Below are 19643 nucleotides of genomic sequence, written 5' to 3'. Positions count from 1 at the left end.
TTTTCTGAGCTATGAATGAAAATCAGTGCCTTCCACTTTGCAATCTTGCACAGTTTCTGCTTTAACTATCTTGTCTGAGCCTTACCTATACCCTTTTCCATGGTTTTATTGGATCACTCAGGTCATCATTCTGCTACTCCCCAATACCTACTGCTTTCTTAGTCAACCGTTGTTCATCCCTCAGCATCAAATGACTACATAACAATCTGTAAATTATCTATTATATAAGGGGCTACGAAAACACCACAGTGGATATTGATATATATATATTTCATTGGACTTGGCAAAACTTTTTCTTTCTTTCTTAAAGTTTGGATTTCATCAACAATATCTCTCAATAAATACAACTGTTGCTCAAGATTTTTTAACATAAGAAATTATATATATCTCCAAATTTCCTTGAAAAATTAGAGAATAATTATAACATACAGCAAATAAAATTTCAACTATTTTTACAAATTTCCCTTAAAAACAGAATAAAAATTAAATACAGCTGAAGTTTAACCAACTGCAGAAGCAATAACTTCCGACACCTCTGGGTCATCAGATCGAACCGTTAACTGCATCGTGACACCATCAGCAAGGGCCAGCTTAGCCCTGACCAACACTTCGTGCCCACCACGGTAAGTACCTATATAAAAAAGAAAAATTATATTGATTCTACAATTTCATTTTATTAATGCAATATGTTTCTTCTTACTATCTTTCTCTCAGTACAATTTTTAAAAACATTCAAGGATGATATACTAAAAGATTCTTTTAGAACAAAATACTACTGATCAAAAACAGATCTACAGTACTATGTAATAAGATAAAAATATATTGTGATTCTTACCTGCTAAATACAAAGTGTGAGCACTCTTTCCATCGGGAATTCGATCTGAACGGTCACACGGATGCATTCCAAGGAACTGTGTGATCTGCGTGACGGCTTCTTCTAAGGTATTCATGGCAGAGAGTGCAAATGTATCCTCCAATTCATTAGCTGCTCCCAGTTCCTCCCATCCAGCTGCAAAATTACTACGAGCTACACGCTGGACATGGTCGGCTACACTGATCTCCACATCTTCAAGCTGTCAAATAAAATCACAAATACTGTAAGGATAATATAAAATGCATCAAATAAATTGACGAGAATCTATCTACTGTATTCTATTTATCAAGACACTTCACAATGGGCGATTTTTCTTCTCTTCACTCCTCCCAGCCTAACGAGGGATTTGGCAGAGTTTGGTTGGTACTGCTAGGGTGCCGCAACCCTTACTCCCTCATTATCCACCACAAATGAAGCTTCGTATGCTGAATTCCCTACTGCCGCTACCTCAGCAGTTACCAAGGTAACCGGAGGAAGCAGATGTGGCAAATCAGAACTGCATCACAATCGCTCGGCATTTATTCCTATCTCTAGCATGCTCTTTTGTTTCTCTCACATCTATACTTCTATCACCCAGAGCTTTCTTCACGCCATGCATCCACTCAAACCTTGACCTCCCTCTTGTACTTCATCACCTTCAGCAGACAGCCATTTTCCATTCTCTCTACATGACCAAAACACCTCAAAACATTCATATCCAATCTAGCTGCTGAATCATTTCTTACACACTGTTCTCTCCCTCACTACTTCATTCCTAACCCTATCTAATTGAGATAAATCAGCCATACTCCTCAGACACTTCCGCTCGAACACATTCAATTTCTGTCTACGTCATTTTCATTTCCCAAAACTCTGATCCACGCATCACAGTTGGTACAATCACTTTCTCATACAGAACTTTCTTCACATTTATTTCTAACCCTCTAATCTTTACCCCTCCCTTCAATGGCACCCCACATTTCACATCATTCATTCACTCAGATATACATCTGCTTCCACTCCACTATTTGCAGCAACAACAGAGCCCGAGTACTTAAACTGATCTACTTCCTCAAATAACTCTCCATTCAACATGATATTCAACCTAGCACCACCCTTACTTCTTGTGCATCTCATAACTTTACTCTTACCCACATTAACTCTCAATTTCCTTCTCTCACACATCCTCCCCAAACTCTTTTGAAACTAAATGGAAAAGTCCATACATAAAAGGTATGCAGTTAGTTGTTAGAGAGGTAATTTACATTATCTCTCCGACTATTATTTAGGGAATTGACTGGAGTACAGTATCTGCACTACTTTTTCAATTATTCTGATCATCCCAGGAGCAACATTCAGTTGCCCATTGTCCGTAGTGTCAATGTTACCAATGTTTCTTGATCCCACTGGCAAAGGGCAATACTGTATAATCATTGATACAATAAGACAGTTTAGCAGGAATACAGAGGCAAAACTCCCAACTCTTTTGTAAAGTAATTTACAGCATCCTAATTGAACTGTATAAGAATGATGACTTTGTGCCCTACGGGATATAAGGCACTGGGGTTAGGGAGACCATTCAGGAAATTTTTACAATCTTAAATAAGAAAAATGGAAAATGTTACAGTTTGATGAAATTCCTTTATGGGGTCTTAATTCTAGGTCTTAACATTCAGGTACTTGGTCAGAAGTGACAAAAATGCAATTACCGTATAATCATCCTCATAACCGTCATCTGTGTCAGGTTCTCCTGTAGCAGGATCACAGTCTCTTACTTTAAACTTGAGCGTTGCTGAGAAGGTACCTGAAAAAATCCCATGAAATAATTACAAATTAAAATTAAATTAGAAATCTTGTAAATACAAAGAAATGTGAAAGGGTAATAGCCTGTAATTTGCAAAACAAGAAATCAATGCTACATAAGATTACAAGTCCATGCGAGTAAATTTTCATGCTAATTAATTGACCTGCAACATGTTGATGGTACTGCCATTTTGGCCCTACCCGAGAGTTAATGCATCATATTTTGGGTACCCTATTTTCAACATGCGAGGCACTTTACTTGTATATAAAAATACAGCGCAGCAATCTCACCCAAATCAGAATATCCCTATCTTTACACAATGATATATAACTACATATGGTGCCTTTTTTTAAAGGCCTTGGTAGCAATGTTACCTCCACCAATATGAAAGATAATAATGCACTTACAAATGAACCAAGGCTACAACCGCTTTTGGCAGGCTACGGAAAAAAAGTGCTCTTGAACAGTTCAATCACCTACTGCTACCACCTATAAAAGTCCAAAAACACTCAGCCCTATGGTGCAGAAACCTGGATAAAATATCAACACAACACCATCTACAGGAACTAAGACATTTTCAGATTTTCATTTTTTGCAGAATATTCTGGGCATCACCTAGAAAGATCAAATTAAACCAACAAAATTCTTGAACAAAATGCACAACAAAGAAACCAAGGTCACATAAGGTCAACAATGCCGAGTTGATCATGACGAAGGGATATAGGGTACTCTGCCCTGTGGTGAAGAAACCTGGACCACATATAACACCATCTTTAGGAAATAAAACGTTTTCAGACTTTTATTTTTAGCAGAATATTCTGGGCCTTGCCTGGAAAGATCAAATTCAACACAAAATTCTTGACCAACAAAATGCGCAAAAAGGAAACCATGGTTAAATAAACACAAGCAATGCTGCTTTGATGACGACGACGGCTTCCCATAGTAAATTTAAAACAACAAAAAATGGTCACCGATGACATGGCAGCTGCCAAAAGAAATATTGCTCTAAGACAAATCCTTGAAAATATGAAAAATTCCATCTCTTCCAACCTTGAAATCCTTACTAGCAAGCATGTGGTCTGGAGAATGAGTACTTAGAACAAATTCACTACTCTGGAGTAAGACTACCTAAAAGGCAGCAATGGTATACCAGACAAGCAGCACCTGTGGCCCCATATTCTCATCTGACATGTTCTGCATGTGGCAAGGTAATCCCTCGACTAACTGCTACTTGTCCTGCAAGGGAGCTGAGGTATCAAACCATATGATATGCTGCCGCCACAGGAACAGGTATCCAGGTTCCTGTGGGTTATATCTTGCAGGTTGTGGCTGTGAAGGTCATCCAATGCTTCCACACACCAGTTTGAAAAGCCTGCGTCAGAGCAGTTTTTTTTTTTTTTTAAATGCTAGGTACATACTATGCCCTAACATAATGAGCTCTGGGTCTAAGAAATTTTAGAGGAGAGTCTGGGTTCAGGGACCGATTTATATCCTGTTAGATTCAAGACAATATTGTATTCATGGTGACTCTCCTCATGACCATGTCTGTGCTCATGGAAACTTAGTCACATACGGATGAACCCCAGCATATCATATAAGATGACCCCTCCACGTTCTTATAGTAGTCAAAGGATAAGGTAAGAAGAAATTCAATACGGATGGGCCCGAACCTCTAGATAGCTACAGCTGGAGTCTGAGGCTTGGCAACAGACTTAGAGGTGAAATACTGTAGTGTTACTAGACCTCCATCCCCTGGCGAAGATATGTCGTAGAAGAGACCACGTCTAAGCGAGAAGGATAAAACCGTCTTAATAGTCAAGTCATGTTCTGAGGACTGACTAGGGGCATGAAGTACAGTACTCCTTTCAGAGAGTGTGGTACAAGAACTACACTAGACCCCGCAGGTCTTTCCTTCCCAAGGTAAAGTAAGCTTTGCTGTCCTTCGGGAGGGAGAGATATCGAGTGGCGCCAGGCCTCTTTCCTCGATCTCAATTTTAGTTGATAGACCATTCACCTAATGGGAGGTGACCTACGACCTCCTGGGGTATCCAGCTATCCTTTTTGTTATTCCTTGCAAAAAGCCTCTCTGAAGGAGGTGATATTGAATACCAGCCTGGTGAAGGATCGTAGGGACATGACTGATCATGTTATGAGTAACTCTAGAAAGGAGAGAGAACAGTTCTCTAAATATCTATACAGTTAGGAATAGAGAATTTTCTGTGTTATTCTGCTTCCTGCCACTGTGGAACTATCAGGGCCATCGATTGGTCTGTTGATATCCTTCTATGAACAAGTCTCCTCCTTAGACAGAAAGGGTGAGAAGCACATAGGCATTCCACGGATGTCGGACAGCATCTACTAGAGGTGCCAGGTTACCCAGTACTGGTTAACCGTACCTTGGAACGTTTCAGGTACAAGATATTCTGGTCTGAAATCTTGTCCACAATTCCTGCCAGGGACACGACTTGGATGAATAACCAAACGAGAGAAGGATCCCTCAAAGACCAATATGTGAGTCTGCCTAGTCAGAAGGACTGCTAAAAAGTTTACTTGTATGGGAAGGTCGTCTGACACCGAATTGTGTTGCTAAAGGTAATCGAGTTGTCTCCTGTCTAACTCCATCTTCTAAACGCTAGAAGGACAGTAGTTGTGCAAAGAAGATCTTTGACTTAGGGATCTATACTGTGCTAAGAATACCCTGTCTGGGTATTCTACCACCATCATGCTATGATGATAGCACTACGGTGTAATAATATGGGGGATGATGTAAGATCTTGCAAACTCACTTGGTGAAGCGAGCGCAAGCAAACTTGTCAACACTTGTAAGGTTCCCAATATGAGGTTCATAAGTAAAGTCTTGCAAACTTATTTGGTGAAATGAGTGGAGGCGAACATTGTCGACACTAAGCAAATGTTGGCGAATATGAGGTGAGGTGAGGTGCGCAGTGCAAGGCGAACACCGAGAGCTGTAGAGCGTTAGCGAGGCAAAAGCTGGCGAGTGCTGTAGACCGTTCTGATGAAAGTTCTGTAATGTTGGTTGGAGTTAATGTAAACAGTCGGACCTCGTTAAGCGCGGTTTCTTGCTTCGCGATTTCGTTTTTTCGTGGCCAAGAGAAAAAAAAATTCTTTGTGATGATTTTTATCTCAACATTAAGAATTTGATTTCTAATAGTTGGCAACAACATTGGGATGGCCAAGAACAATGCAATACCTATTAAATAAAAATTCTCAAAAATTAAATTAAAATTCAAGCTGCCCGATGATTTCAAATAGCTCTTGCATCTTTACACTGGGAGCACTGTGCACCACTACCTATCTCTACACCCAGCTGGTCCTAGCTCTCTCTCTATAGTGTGTATCCATTTACTGTGGTAAAAAATTACAGCTATATTTGAAATAAACCGGATTTTGATTAAACTTGCGTTTAACTTAACTGTATCCAATAATAATGCATGTAATATTCACATTTTAGTATCGTATTTACAATTAAAAACAGCGAATTATAATCTTATGCATTGCTTACATTCAAATCAGCTGATCGACCCTGCCTAGTCCGTCGTCAACCTCAACTTTCGGATCAAATAACTATAATATTAAGGCATACTACCGAAGGATATTTCATATTTACAAAAAGAAATAATTATTACTTTATCTATCATTTTCCAATTAGCATATTAATTACGAAAGTTTTACTTGAAATACTTCTCTCATATTTTATTTACTTGTACTGCGAGTTGAATCGCATAACGTTAACTAGAGTTTTATTTATGTTGCCGATGCACGAGATTTTATAGTTTTTAGCTCTGTGGTACTAGCTAATAAACAGACTTCATTTACACATACACACAGCTAATAAACAGACTTCATTTACACACACACACAGCTAATAAACAGACTTCATTTACACACAACACACAGAGAGAGAGAGAGAGAGAGAGAGAGAGAGAGAGAGAGAGAGAGAGAGAGAGAGAGAGAGAGAAGAGAGAGAGAGAGAGAGAGACTCACCTGTTGTAGACATAATATCTTCAGGAATAGGCAAGAGGGTATAACAAGATCCAGGTTGTGAATAAGGCAGGGACTGGCATGGGATGGAGACCTCAACATCCCAACCGTCTCCTTCTACGATGACATTTACATCCTCTAGTAGCTGGTCATTTAAGGTGTTGGTGCAATCAAACTGTCAAAAAAAAGAAACAGTGAAAAATCAAATACTAGTAGAAATTCTAATTTATGTTGGGACATGAAGCTGCCCCTTAAAAAGACAATGTTGAATGATTCATGAAATAAAAGAAGAGGTAAAGGAAGAGAATTAAGTAATTGTATTAGCACAATTCCTTATTCCACTTTAAAAATAACTTTTATAAAAATCCTAATAATATAAATTTTCCACGTATAGACACATATTGTCATTTCAGTCTTTATCAGCTTCAACAAGATTGGAAGAAAGTTTTATTTATTATACATGGTTTATTTTGTATCTTTACATTACATAATTCTTTTTAGTCCCAAAATGACCATTTTTTTTTTTCCCATATTGAAATCATCTACAATGCATGATAAAGTACTTACAAAAATGTCAAATCCTTTTTATGCAGCACTACATCAGGCAAGGATTACCTATATAGATCAACATTTGAAAATTGCAATTTAATTTAATTCAATTTCGTTCATTCATTCATTCATTCATTCGAGAGAGAGATGTTACCTGTAAAACAATATGATTGCGGAATGTGTGCTTAATACAGCGAACCATGTATTCTGTCTCTGATTCAGTGAGTTCCCCAGGCAATGATGACTTGAATAGAGGGCCAAGACCAGCAAACTGTGGGATGGCAGAAAGCTGTTCAGCATACCTGATGAAAAAAAAAAATTAAAAATTAAACCAAAATAATCCAGTATTAACTTTATTAAAAGACCGATCTGCTAATACATGTAAACTAAGAAAAAAAAAAGAATTCTCCAGAAGCTTAGTTTAGTCAAAATTTACCAATTAAATTCTAAAATTTTCCCATTTTCTTACCCTTTAATAAATTCATGTCCAAGTAAAGAAGGAAAATTCTAGTGATAAGTGGTAATTAATGTGCCCGTGTCTTGTATCTTTATCTTTTAAGTCAAAATTATCCCTATCCTCTTGAAACCAAGAGGCAGTGGAGAGGAGGATGCACATGTTTATGAACATCCGGTGAGGAAAGAAATAAATAATTTCATTATTAAAAGGTACGTGAGGCAAAGAGGGCAGCTGACCTGAGGTGGGGTCAGGGATTGGGTCATTCATATTAAGAGAATAAGAAGTAGTTTTGGAAAGAAGTGAAGAGAGTAAGGAAGGCTGGCTCAAGAATTGAAGAGACAGTGAAAGATGGAAATGGGAGGTTGTTAAAAGGAGAGGAGGCAAGGAAAAGATGGGCGGAATATTTTGAAAGTTTACTGAATGTTGAGGATATTAGGGAGGCGGATATAATTGCTGTTGCAGGTGTTGAGGTGCCAGTGATGGGAGATGAGAATGAGAGAGAGATTACAATAGATGAAGTGAGGAGAGCACTAGATGAAACGAGAGTAGGAAAAGCATCTGGTATGGATGGTGTGAGAGCTGAGATGTTGAAGGAAGGGGGTGTGACTGTACTTGAATGGTTGGTGAGACTGTTTAATATGTGTTTTGTGTTGTCAATGGTACCAGTAGATTGGGTTTGTGCATGTATTGTACCACTATATAAGGGTAAGGGAGATGTGCATGAGTGTTGTAATTCAAGAAGTATTAGTTTGTTAAGCGTAGTTGGAAAAGTGTATGGTAGAGTAATGATTAATAGGATCAAGGATAAAACAAAGAATGCAATCTTAGAAATACAGGGTGGTTTTAGAAGAGGTAGGGGTTGTATGAATCAGATTTTTACAGTAAGGCAGATATGCGAGAAATATTTAGCAAAAGTTAAGGAGGTGTATGTTGCGTTTATGGATCTGGAGAAAGCGTATGATAGAGTTGATAGGGAAGCAATGTGGAATGTGATGAGGTTATATGGAGTTGGTGGAAGGTTGTTGCAAGCAGTGAAAAGTTTCTACAAAGGTAGTAAAGCATGTGTTAGGATAGGAAATGAAGTGAGCGATTGGTTTCCCGTGAGAGTGGGGCTGAGACAGGGATGTGTGATGTCACCGTGGTTGTTTAACTTGTATGTTGATGGAGTGGTGAGAGAGGTGAATGCTCGAGTGCTTGGACGAGGATTAAAACTGGTAGACGAGAATGACCATGAATGGGAGGTAAATCAGTTGTTGTTTGCGGATGATACTGTACTGGTTGCAGACACAGAAGAGAAGCTTGGCTGATTGGTGACAGAATTTGGAAGTGTGTGTGAGAGAAGGAAGTTGAGAGTTAATGTGGGTAAGAGTAAGGTTATGAGATGTACGAGAAGGGAAGGTGGTGCAAGGTTGAATGTCATGTTGAATGGAGAGTTACTTGAGGAAGTGGATCAGTTTAAGTACTTGGGGTCTGTTGTTGCAGCAAATGGTGGAGTGGAAGCAGATGTACGTCAGAGAGTGAATGAAGGTTGCAGTGTTGGGGGCAGTTAAGGGAGTAGTAAAAAATAGAGGGTTGGGCATGAATGTAAAAAGAGTTCTATATGAGAAAGTGATTGTACCAACTGTGATGTATGGATCGGAGTTGTGGGGAATGAAAGTGACGGAGAGAAAGAAATTGAATGTGTTTGAGATGAAGTGTCTAAGGAGTATGGCTGGTGTATCTCGAGTAGATAGGGTTAGGAACGAAGTGGTGAGAGTGAGAACGGGTGTAAGAAATGAGTTAGCAGCTAGAGTGGATATGAATGTGTTGAGGTGGTTTGGCCATGTTGAGAGAATGGAAAATGGCTGTCTGCTAAAGAAGGTGATGAATGCAAGAGTTGATGGGAGAAGTACAAGAGGAAGGCCAAGGTTTGGGTGGATGGATGGAGTGAAGAAAGCTCTGGGTGATAGGAGGATAGATGTGAGAGAGGAAAGAGAGCGTGCTAGAAATAGGAATGAATGGCGAGCGATTGTAACGCAGTTCCGGTAGGCCCTGCTGCTGCCTCCGATGCCTTAGATGACCGCGGAGGTAGCAGCAGTAGGGGATTCAGTATTATGAAGCTTCATCTGTGGTGGATAATGTGGGAGGGTGGGCTGTGGCACCCTAGCAGTACCAGCTGAACTCGGTTGAGTCCCTTGTTAGGCTGGAGGAACGTAGAGAGTAGAGGTCCCCTTTTTTTGTTTTGTTTCATTTGTTGATGTCGGCTACCCCCCAAAATTGGCGTAAGTGCCTTGGTATATGTATGTATGTATGTATTATTAAAATCTTATATCTCAGAACCTTCTCTTATGTATATATTGCTGACTCCCTCACAATGATGGAGGTAGGATGCTAGTGAAGGAAAGAGATAGAATAAATCTTATTAAATGTGATATACCATGGGTTAAGATATACTAATCTGGTTTACTGTATATAACTTTTAACAAACCATATTGAAATATGGTTTAAAATAAGGGGCTCCATATCTACAACTACTATTTAAATTACCAGACAGTAACTTGTCTCTAAATGATGATATTACTAGCAAAGCTACAACTCTAGTTCGAAAAAGCAGGATTCTATAAAGCCAAGGGCTCCAACAGGGAAAAATAGCCCAATGGGGAAAGCAAATAAGGTAATAAATAAACTAAATAAAGCAAATAAGGTAATAAATAAACTAAATGTGAATTAATGAATAATAAATGGAAAATGTAGAATCAGAAACTAGGTAAAAATATTGTCATATATAAACCATGACGAGAGACGTATGTCAGCCTGTTCAACATAAACACATTTGTTGAAAGTTTGAATCTCTAATTGTTCTTAATCTAAATGATACTTTTCACTGGTACCAAGTAAATCTTTAAATTACAACCCCATATACTTGAAGATAAGCGAGATAAATTAATTGAACTCGCAATAATTAGACCATGGCTCTATAACCCCTACAGGACCGAACTAGAACCCAGCAGTCTTCATAAGCAAACTGGGATTATTTATGATAATGTAAAATGAAAACAGACTTGGTAGACCACCACTGAGCAGCTACTAAAACACATCATAACGAAATGTTTCTACTAAAATATAAGAGAAGTAGCTGCATTATTAAAATTAAGTACCTTCACTTTCAAACTTTGGATCTAATTCTTCCTGGGCTATTGTGGCCAAATTTTAAACTATCATGATACATTAATACTCATGACTCAAAATTAATTCGTTACGAAGTGGCTTTTGCAACAATTTTTTTGTATCATAAGTTGCGTCATATGCAAATCACTTAATTCGTTCCAAGCCCTATGAAATAACCACATTAGATTTTATAATAAAGGTACAGTAGACTGTAACCAAAAGGAGTTAAACTGTTAATAATGAAGTGGATATTATAACAATGTAATAATAAATGGAAAATATGAAAATGTGGAACCTTAATATTAGAGTGAGGTGATGTACGAAAGTGAAAGTGGCAGCAGAGGAGGGCAAACAGCAGAAAACATTAACACTTAACTTTACAAAACACTCAAAATGAATTTTTTTTTTTCTATTTCTTTTTTTTATACTTGACGTTTTGCACTTTTGAAATCTCATCAATTTCTTCACTTTCACTTCTCAATTTTTTTGGGATCACTTTGACCTTCACCTTGGTCTACTAATGGCCTCTGAAAAATAACAATCAAAGGAAGTTTGTTTCTGCCTACTTTTTATAATGTTCCTGAAATGACTTGGGCAAATGTAATTACACTGAGCAAGAGCATGACCTGTGTGAGGATTTTTGGATTTTTTTTTCTGTGAAATCTGCCAGTTTATGATAATAAGATAGCATTTCTTCAATTTCTACTGTCGTCGTATCTGTGTCTTCCTCCTCGTCACCCCCAGAGAACAGTTCCTGAATGACATTCAGTTGCATGGCCTTAAACTCCTTTAGGTCGTCTGTCGTAAGCTCCTCTTGGAGTTGAGAAACTTAATAATGTCATCTTCATCAACAACCAGACCTATGAACCTCCTGAGTGAAATGATTTCTTCAACCTCAGGTTGCGGAACAGGTTCAGGATCGTCAATGCTTTTGGCTTCATCCTCAGCTAAGCCTACGTTGAATCCCTTGAAGTCTCGAGCGGAGATGGCATCAGGCCACAGCTTCTTCCACGAAGAGTTCATTGTGCTCCTCGATACCTTCTGCCAAGCTTGATCGATGAGTCTGAGACATATCACAATATCGAAATGCCCTTCCAAAATTCATAGATGGGTAAGCTGGTCCTTCATAGGCTTAGGCCTGGGAAGCTGCTTCTCTTCCGCTGTGATATAGGTCCGACGAAGCATTCCAAAAAGAACCTTTTCGTCAAAGGTTAAGACTTGCTGGGGAATGTAGCCTTTCTGGAGAGTCAACTCGTCGAATTTCTTAAGAAAGGCTTCGGCCTCTTTCGTGTCAGAGCTGGCCGCCTCCCCATGCAGCACCATCGAATGACCACCAGTCCGTCTCTTGAATTTCTCAACCACCCACATGAAGCCTTGAACTCTGAAGGTGCCTGCTGCAGATGTCCCTTCTCCTGCATCGTCTTTGGCCTGAGCATAGAGATCACCGAAAATGGCACTGGCCTTGTGGCACATTATCGTCTCAGTGATCGTGTCTCCAGTAATTTCCTTGTCCTTAATCCAGTGGAAAAGTAGTCTCTCCATTTCGTCATGGACTCCCTTAAAAGGTGTTATTGCTTTGATGGCTTCCTTCTGCATGAGGAAGGTGCCTATCATCGATGGATTTCGGCCATACTCCTTAGCAATCGCACTGAACCACAGTTTCACTAGATAGAAAGCATCCTTTTCTTCTTTTCTTGAACATCAGCTACATTCTTGGGACCATGGCTATACAATTACAGGTTGAATAAAGTGACACAAAACTTTTAAGTACAAAATCAAAATCACCAACAAGAGTTCAATTTGAACGATAGAGTTGCCGAAACGAAATGGTCGAGGGACGCCAATACGTAGATACATGATGAAAAAGATGCTGACCAATATGAGAGCAGGATCTTATGGCGGTAACTAACATCATGGTAAGGAGATAACCAATAGCAGAACAGGACAATGGTACTGAGTTTAAAGTTTAGGCAGCAGGCAAATTTCAAAATCAATTTTCAGTGGTCGGGCAGATTTCATTTCGTATCCTGAGTGCTTTTTCATAATATGAGGCAAAAAAATCTTCATATGTCTTTGTGTAAAATGAGTTTTTCGTATACAGAAACTTTGGTATCTAGAGGTTTCACTGATATTGCATTTTTGGTCCTAGGGCAATTAGGGACAAAGAATACCTGAATTTTTGTCCAAATAATACTGAACACTTACTGGACAAAGAAACCTGTTTCCCACTGAAATGCTTTCATCTGCTTTCAGAGAGGGAATGTGAAAAATTGAGGCAAACTCTTAGCCTGGAAATAATTTTTTGGTTCTGAAGGAAGGCAAAAGGGAAAAAATAGTCTTATGGTCCACAATGGTTACTTTGACGGACTGTCCGCATTTGTAGTCTTCTTATGTGCTTAGCAAAACTAATGCCAAGAGGAAAAGGGCTTCAGCCATGAGATCTATAAGAGAGATTTCAATCATTCAAAATCCAATCTTTTAAATACTGTAAAATCACATCCATCAAATTTCCAGGCCTTTCAATACTCAACGACATAATTCAATCGCTATAATGCCTGAAACGAACAGATCTAATTCCAGATGCTTGAGCACAGAATTAAGCAGGGATCTATATCAATTAGTGGCTGAAATTGAAAGTTTTTTACCATAAAAAGGGGACTAAAAATTTAACAATTGACAGACTCTTAAGTTTGCACCAATCAGAATAAACATTCCATTGTCATTGATATAGAAAATGGAAAGACATTCTAAAGGGTTTCAGAAACAATTTTGCTTCTGAAGACATAGTGCATAGTCTCCATCTGGTCACATGTAACATGGATGGGCTTGAGAAAGGGTGTTCGAGTAGATTGACTTGGGACGACAACAGGGGCCACATCTGTGAACCATTCCCTCTATAGCCAGAAAGGAAGTATTGATATCATCCTGTTGTTTACAGATATCTTGAACTTACCACCTGCTGAAGCACGGAAAATGATGGGAATAATAAAAAGTATAGAGGTTTTATTTTACGGGAGGAGTACTATAATATCTAAACTACTATCTCAGCATAAAACTAGAGGTTTGGAGGTACTTCCATTATCAAGAGGAGAGATATAAGAATCCATGCTACCAACTCGGTTTGAAGCATCGCAAATTATAGGTGTCTAAAAGATTGAATATAAATGTGGGAGACCGATGTTATTTCTGTTGAATGGCAATATAAAAACAAAGAGTTCAAGGCTCTGAGAGAAATCTCAGCTCTGGTAGATACTGATTATCACTAGGATTTACTGGAAAGTGGATTAAAAAAAATGGATACCACCTCAGGAATTAGGTTAGGGTTTAAACAGGATAGGTTAGACCTGAAATATCACTCTGAACTGAGAATTAAACGAATTTCAAAGCTATCATAGGAGTTATTGGCATTAAATGCCAATAACAAAAAACAACTACATAAGCTATAGCAAAAACAGAGCCTGAAGTGGAAGTATTGTCATCATTCTATCTATAGTCAAGGTGACTAATCTTCTCTGCTAAAATAAAGGATTCTAAAACAATAGAATTATCTGCAAAGAAAAGTATTAAAAAAATGCTTTCAAGCATATTATCCCAAAACTGTAATTAGTAAATTAGAAAACTCTATTGCCAACAGCATCTGTTGTTTCTAGGTAGTCACCCATCAAAGTACTGACCAGACCTATTCTCAATGTTGCTCAACTTTTCTGATTGGATTAGAAGCACTGTTTTCAAAGTGGTATGGCTGTTGACCTTGTAAACCCTGCATATAAAGGTTTTTGTTTATTAGTCATTAAGATGAACTTAAAGGAGGGAACTATAATGAAAATTATAATGAGGTCAGGTAACAGACTAGTCTGATACAAATCACAGTATCTTTGAGATATCAAAAACTTAAGGGATTACACGAACCTAAAAGTAGAAGCCAGTAACCGTAATAGAGAAAACACTATGACGACTATCATCCGCAACGCAAAAGGGGAATTAAGAGGTTTATAAGCTAGTTCTCTAATATCAAGAGCACTTAACTTACACCTCATTGTTTCCAGCTGGCCTATGCAAAGGCTCCTGGAGGTAAAGCAAAGCCTTATGTAATATCACCTTCCAAATAATACAGATGTCATATTTGTGAATTAAACTTTATATTTTTATTTCAAGTTCTTCACTGAATACAAATAACCAATTATAATATGTGTGTGTTCTTTATAGCCAGACCTGTAAGGCTAATAGAAAGCACTCATTTTAGAATCTACCCAACTAAAGCTAGTGGCCAGACTTGAAAGCGAATGGAAATTCACTATAATCCAGAATGTGATGTAATTGCCTAATTTTAGCTGATACATCACCAACAACAATAATATGAAGATTCAGTTAAAGGAAAATTTGCGAGCATCTACAATATAAAATGCAATTTCCGAAAATAAATGATGATGCTTAAAAGGGCACTTATTAGACCAACTATGGATGCAGAACAGCAAGTTTTGGCTGCAGTACCTAATTAAAGAACTAGATGCTATGAGAGAAACTACTCTGTAAGGCACGGCTAATATTCCCAACCCTTACTGATGGAACTATGTAATTATGACCATTAGACCCAACTAAGGAAGTCAGACTATTGTAAGCAACCAGGAAGGCAAGTTAGACTGGCCTCCCACATGAGATGGCTCGCTAGCCCTCCGAAAATAACCAGATGAAAGTTGGCAAGAGACTAGCATGGACCAGGGGTTAGTTACTTTATGTTCATTTTTCAAATATTCACTACCATTAGATATATAGTTTATCAGAGGTGGTAAAGAACAGTAAGTACTTAAATCATAACACTACAGATGCTGGTTATTTTCTTTTATAAAAATATAGTATCTATCTCTTCGCCCTCAAAGTTTTTATGTATTATTAAGGATCATAAAATAGGAGCTAACATGAAAGGTTATGTTTCAATCTGGGGTTTCTTAAACCCTTATAAAAAAAAATATAAAGCATAAGGAACAATTGTAAATATAGTCTATCAGAAGATGATGATATGACTAATTCTAGCTAGTTCTTTCATAAATAACTTAATAGAAAATACCTACTTTTAAGAATAACCAATTACTGTATTGTAAAGTAACACCTTACAATGAGAGCCCTAATTTTGACTAATTTGAACAAAGATCTTAAAACAATGAAATGGGAAGATGAATTGTAAGCTGTAACTTTGGATTAAACAATGTCCTTTCTCTTATTTCACTTGGGGTATAATGACAAAGCAAAAATACAAATACTGCACATTCTAATACATCTCTTACACTTGGTGAAATCCAGCCAGATCCTTTCTCTTCTCAGTTAAAAAAATCTCACTCTCCTCAGTTCAAAAAATCTCACTTTTAAAAAGCTACTTGCATATTTAAACTTCAAAATGTCTTTTCTATAGGACTGTGTCCAGACATGGTTACCCAGTATTTTTCTTTTTTTTGTCCTATATTTCCTATCCCTTTACCTTATTCCTCACTATGTTCAGTTTGAATGACCAATATAAAAAAAATAATTCATCACATACTCTGTCTATTCATTTGATCTTTTACTACTCTTACTGTCTCCAATATGAAACTTCCATTACCTTCAAGAAACTACAACAACATACTTACTTCTCATGTGTGGGAATAACCCTTTCTTCTATCCTGGGCACAGGTTCCATAATACTGGGAGCCTTCTTCTCCTCTGCTGGTGGAGGAGCAGTTGGAATGGACTTTGTGTCAAATGCAGATGAAGTGTCACTATTGATATACTGGCCAAGTGCTCTTTCCAAACTTGGCAGGGCAAACTGTTAAAAAAAGGAAGCAGTTAGAAAACAGCTAGTCATGATGCTTAAAAGTAGATTATGAATACTTGGATATATAATTGAATGGGGAAACCCTATCTAGTAATGGCTGATATGTTGACTGCACTATTTTAACCCCAGAAAAGCCTTATGTTATACTACAGAAAAAGGACACCGAGGTGAATAAGAATGTAGAATGGATATAACATATGAAGTAATCCTTCAGATATTGCGGGTGTTCTGTTCCAGGATTCCACGTCATAGCTGAAATACTGCAAAGTAGATACAGAAATCTATGGTATATTTTTTTCATCACTTTTGAAAATTTTTTATTTTCTATTTTCTTTAAAAATCTACGCATTTAAAAAAAAACCCTACCAATCTTATAAACCCATTATACATTACTAAAATACTTTTTAAGCTAAATCTCATTATATCCATTTACTGTGGTCAAAAAGTACAGCTATATTCAAGATAAACAGGATTTTGATAGAACTGAGGTTTTATTTAACTGTATCCAGTAAAAACGCAAGTAATATTCACATATTCGTATTGTATTATGGACTAAAAACAGTGAATATATGTCTTTTTCCCTTTACATTTATAAGGTGATTAAGACTACCATCTACACTTTCTAAATTAGCTGATTAAGGCAAACCACCGAATAATTTTTTTCCCTTGCCAAGAGACATATCATTACTTGAACTCTCTTTTTTATTTTACTATAAAAAGAACAATATTTTTCTCATTTCATTTAGTCAATTTTAACGGCATATCAAAGTGCAGGTGTTGATGCATGATAATCTCACACTCTTTAGCTTTGTGATGCGTATCTACAAAGCTTAGAAAATTATTGACCATCTTTTCAATACTTTAGGTAGTTTTTGTGTAATATGGTTTACCCTTTTCACAAACAGAGAATTATATACTGTACGTAACTTTTGCTTTTTTAATTTATTGAATTTATTTAATTTATCATAAACTAACCTCTGTTTGGAGGAACCGAGGTTAGTTTATAATTATTTGGTCTCAAAAAAGTAACTGGCATGATAAAAGAGATATAATATACTATACAAGATAAAATATTTTTTTATGAATGAAAATTTGGGGGTTTGCACATTATGGAAGATTGCAGGTTACATGCATATAGAGAGCATTTCTGTAATTTGCTTCATTATTTCTAGGCCCAACATAAGACCTACAAAAAAAATCATTAAAATATGAAAATTATTAAACTTATCTGCCCTTGGAAACCCATGTTATAGATTCACATATAAAATATCTATAAATCTGCGATGTACCAAGGGAGCGATGGGTGAGCCCTGATATTGTGAGAGACTTTTGCAGGATGAATAACAAAATGCATGGACAACCTGTTGTTCAAACATTAATGATAATTTATTTAATTCAAAATGTGTGCTTCAGGCACCTCTATACACAGTGTACATCATCTAAAACGACAAAACCAGAGCTTCATGAACAAGTTGTGTACAGCATTACATGCACGGCCAGAAGCCGAGAGTCCTACCTCAAGCATTGGATCCCCCTGGATTCCGGAGACCTAACACTTAAGAATAGTTCCACCATAAAGGTTCAAATCATCTTCGGGATGGCTTAGATCATCCAATACTCTCACATATAGCTTTGATTCCAAATGCCTCCCAACCATGACACCACCTACCATCCATCAAAGCATGCAGCAATAACGGGCATTACTTACTCATCAATAAGTACATGTATCACATGCTATTACACAATTCTCCCAGACCTACAACCTAGGTAACCATTTACAAAAGTTGGAAAAAAAAAAAAAAAAAAAAAACTACTGCAAAATGTTCTCAATTGAATACAGTACTGTAACTGTAATTGAATACTGTAACTAACCTGTGGAGGATTCAGAATGTAGCGGTGAATAAGTGCAGAATCTCTAGTTGACAGAACAGCATGGTAGTAAGTTGCTCTATCTCGAACTTCATCCTCAGTATCCATCATACAACGTTTGAGAAGAACAAGCACATTATCCAAGAGTGTGTCCGACTGAGCTCCAAACTTAGCCAGAACAGACACTGCTGCCGCTCGCACAGCTGCATTCTGTAGATTTTAGATATATAATCTAATGCAAGACAGATTTTAGCATTCAATTATTCTACATTAAAAATAAAGATGTGTAATATACATACACTTAAATGTATATGTATATGTATGTATATATATATATATATATATATATATATATATATATATATATATATATATACAAACACACAAATATATATATATATATATATATATATATATATATATATATATATATATATATATATACATATATATATATATATATATATATATATTATATATATATATACATATATATATATATATATATATATATACACACACACTATATGTATGTATATATATATATATATATATATATATATATATATATATATATGCATATATGCATATATAAATAAATGTATAGCGCTAAAAATACCTACAATAAAGTGCATGAAGAGCAGTATCAAGTATTCTTAATTTGTAGCTGATTACAGTATTACTGATTTTGATTGAAAACACAGACCCCTTGCCATTTACCTCCAGAATGACCCTGTTGTAGACAAAGCGGATGTACCGAGCAGGCTGTCGAGTACGAGGGCCTTCACGTCCTAGTAAGTGTAATATACGCACAGCTAATGTTGTGTGCTCGCAATCCTCGATAAATTCGCACAAGTGATCAAGACCTGCATGAAACATAGAATTAATATATTATTGATAAAAACTGCAAGATTATCATTTACTCATCTCACAATCATTCTTGTGGTTTAATGAAATTGTTAAATAAAGTTATTTCTTTTTAAATGTAGTTGTATCTCGAAGTCTCGTGGATAAAAAGCAAAAAGCAGGCCTAAAGGTACACTATAAAAATATGTGCTGAAACAAGTGTGCTGGACAAGATATGTTAAACATTACTTACATATAAATAATATTACTATAGCAGTAACTACTTTATTCGGGTTAACATTCAGTTGAA

General features: G+C 36.9%; 1 protein-coding gene across 1 annotated transcript in view; it reads right to left on the bottom strand.

The window, feature by feature from the left end:
• Positions 1-248: 248 nt before the first annotated feature.
• LOC137639055 (coatomer subunit gamma-2-like) overlaps positions 249-19643 on the bottom strand; it is a 65310-nt gene continuing 45915 nt past the window's right edge. Inside the window, exons 9-16 of the mRNA XM_068371378.1 lie at positions 19208-19353; positions 18491-18697; positions 16434-16609; positions 7363-7510; positions 6663-6834; positions 2563-2657; positions 836-1073; positions 249-631 (exon numbers count right to left, since the gene is read on the bottom strand). Of these exons, the coding sequence (XP_068227479.1) occupies positions 501-631; positions 836-1073; positions 2563-2657; positions 6663-6834; positions 7363-7510; positions 16434-16609; positions 18491-18697; positions 19208-19353 (1313 nt within the window). The 3' untranslated portion in view covers positions 249-500. The remainder of the gene's footprint in view (positions 632-835; positions 1074-2562; positions 2658-6662; positions 6835-7362; positions 7511-16433; positions 16610-18490; positions 18698-19207; positions 19354-19643) is intronic.

Source organism: Palaemon carinicauda, chromosome 1, assembly GCF_036898095.1.
Source record: "Palaemon carinicauda isolate YSFRI2023 chromosome 1, ASM3689809v2, whole genome shotgun sequence".
NCBI classification, from domain to species: Eukaryota; Metazoa; Arthropoda; class Malacostraca; order Decapoda; family Palaemonidae; genus Palaemon; species Palaemon carinicauda.
Note: the sequence above shows the minus strand (reverse complement) of the source record. Positions and strands in the feature narration are given on the sequence as shown.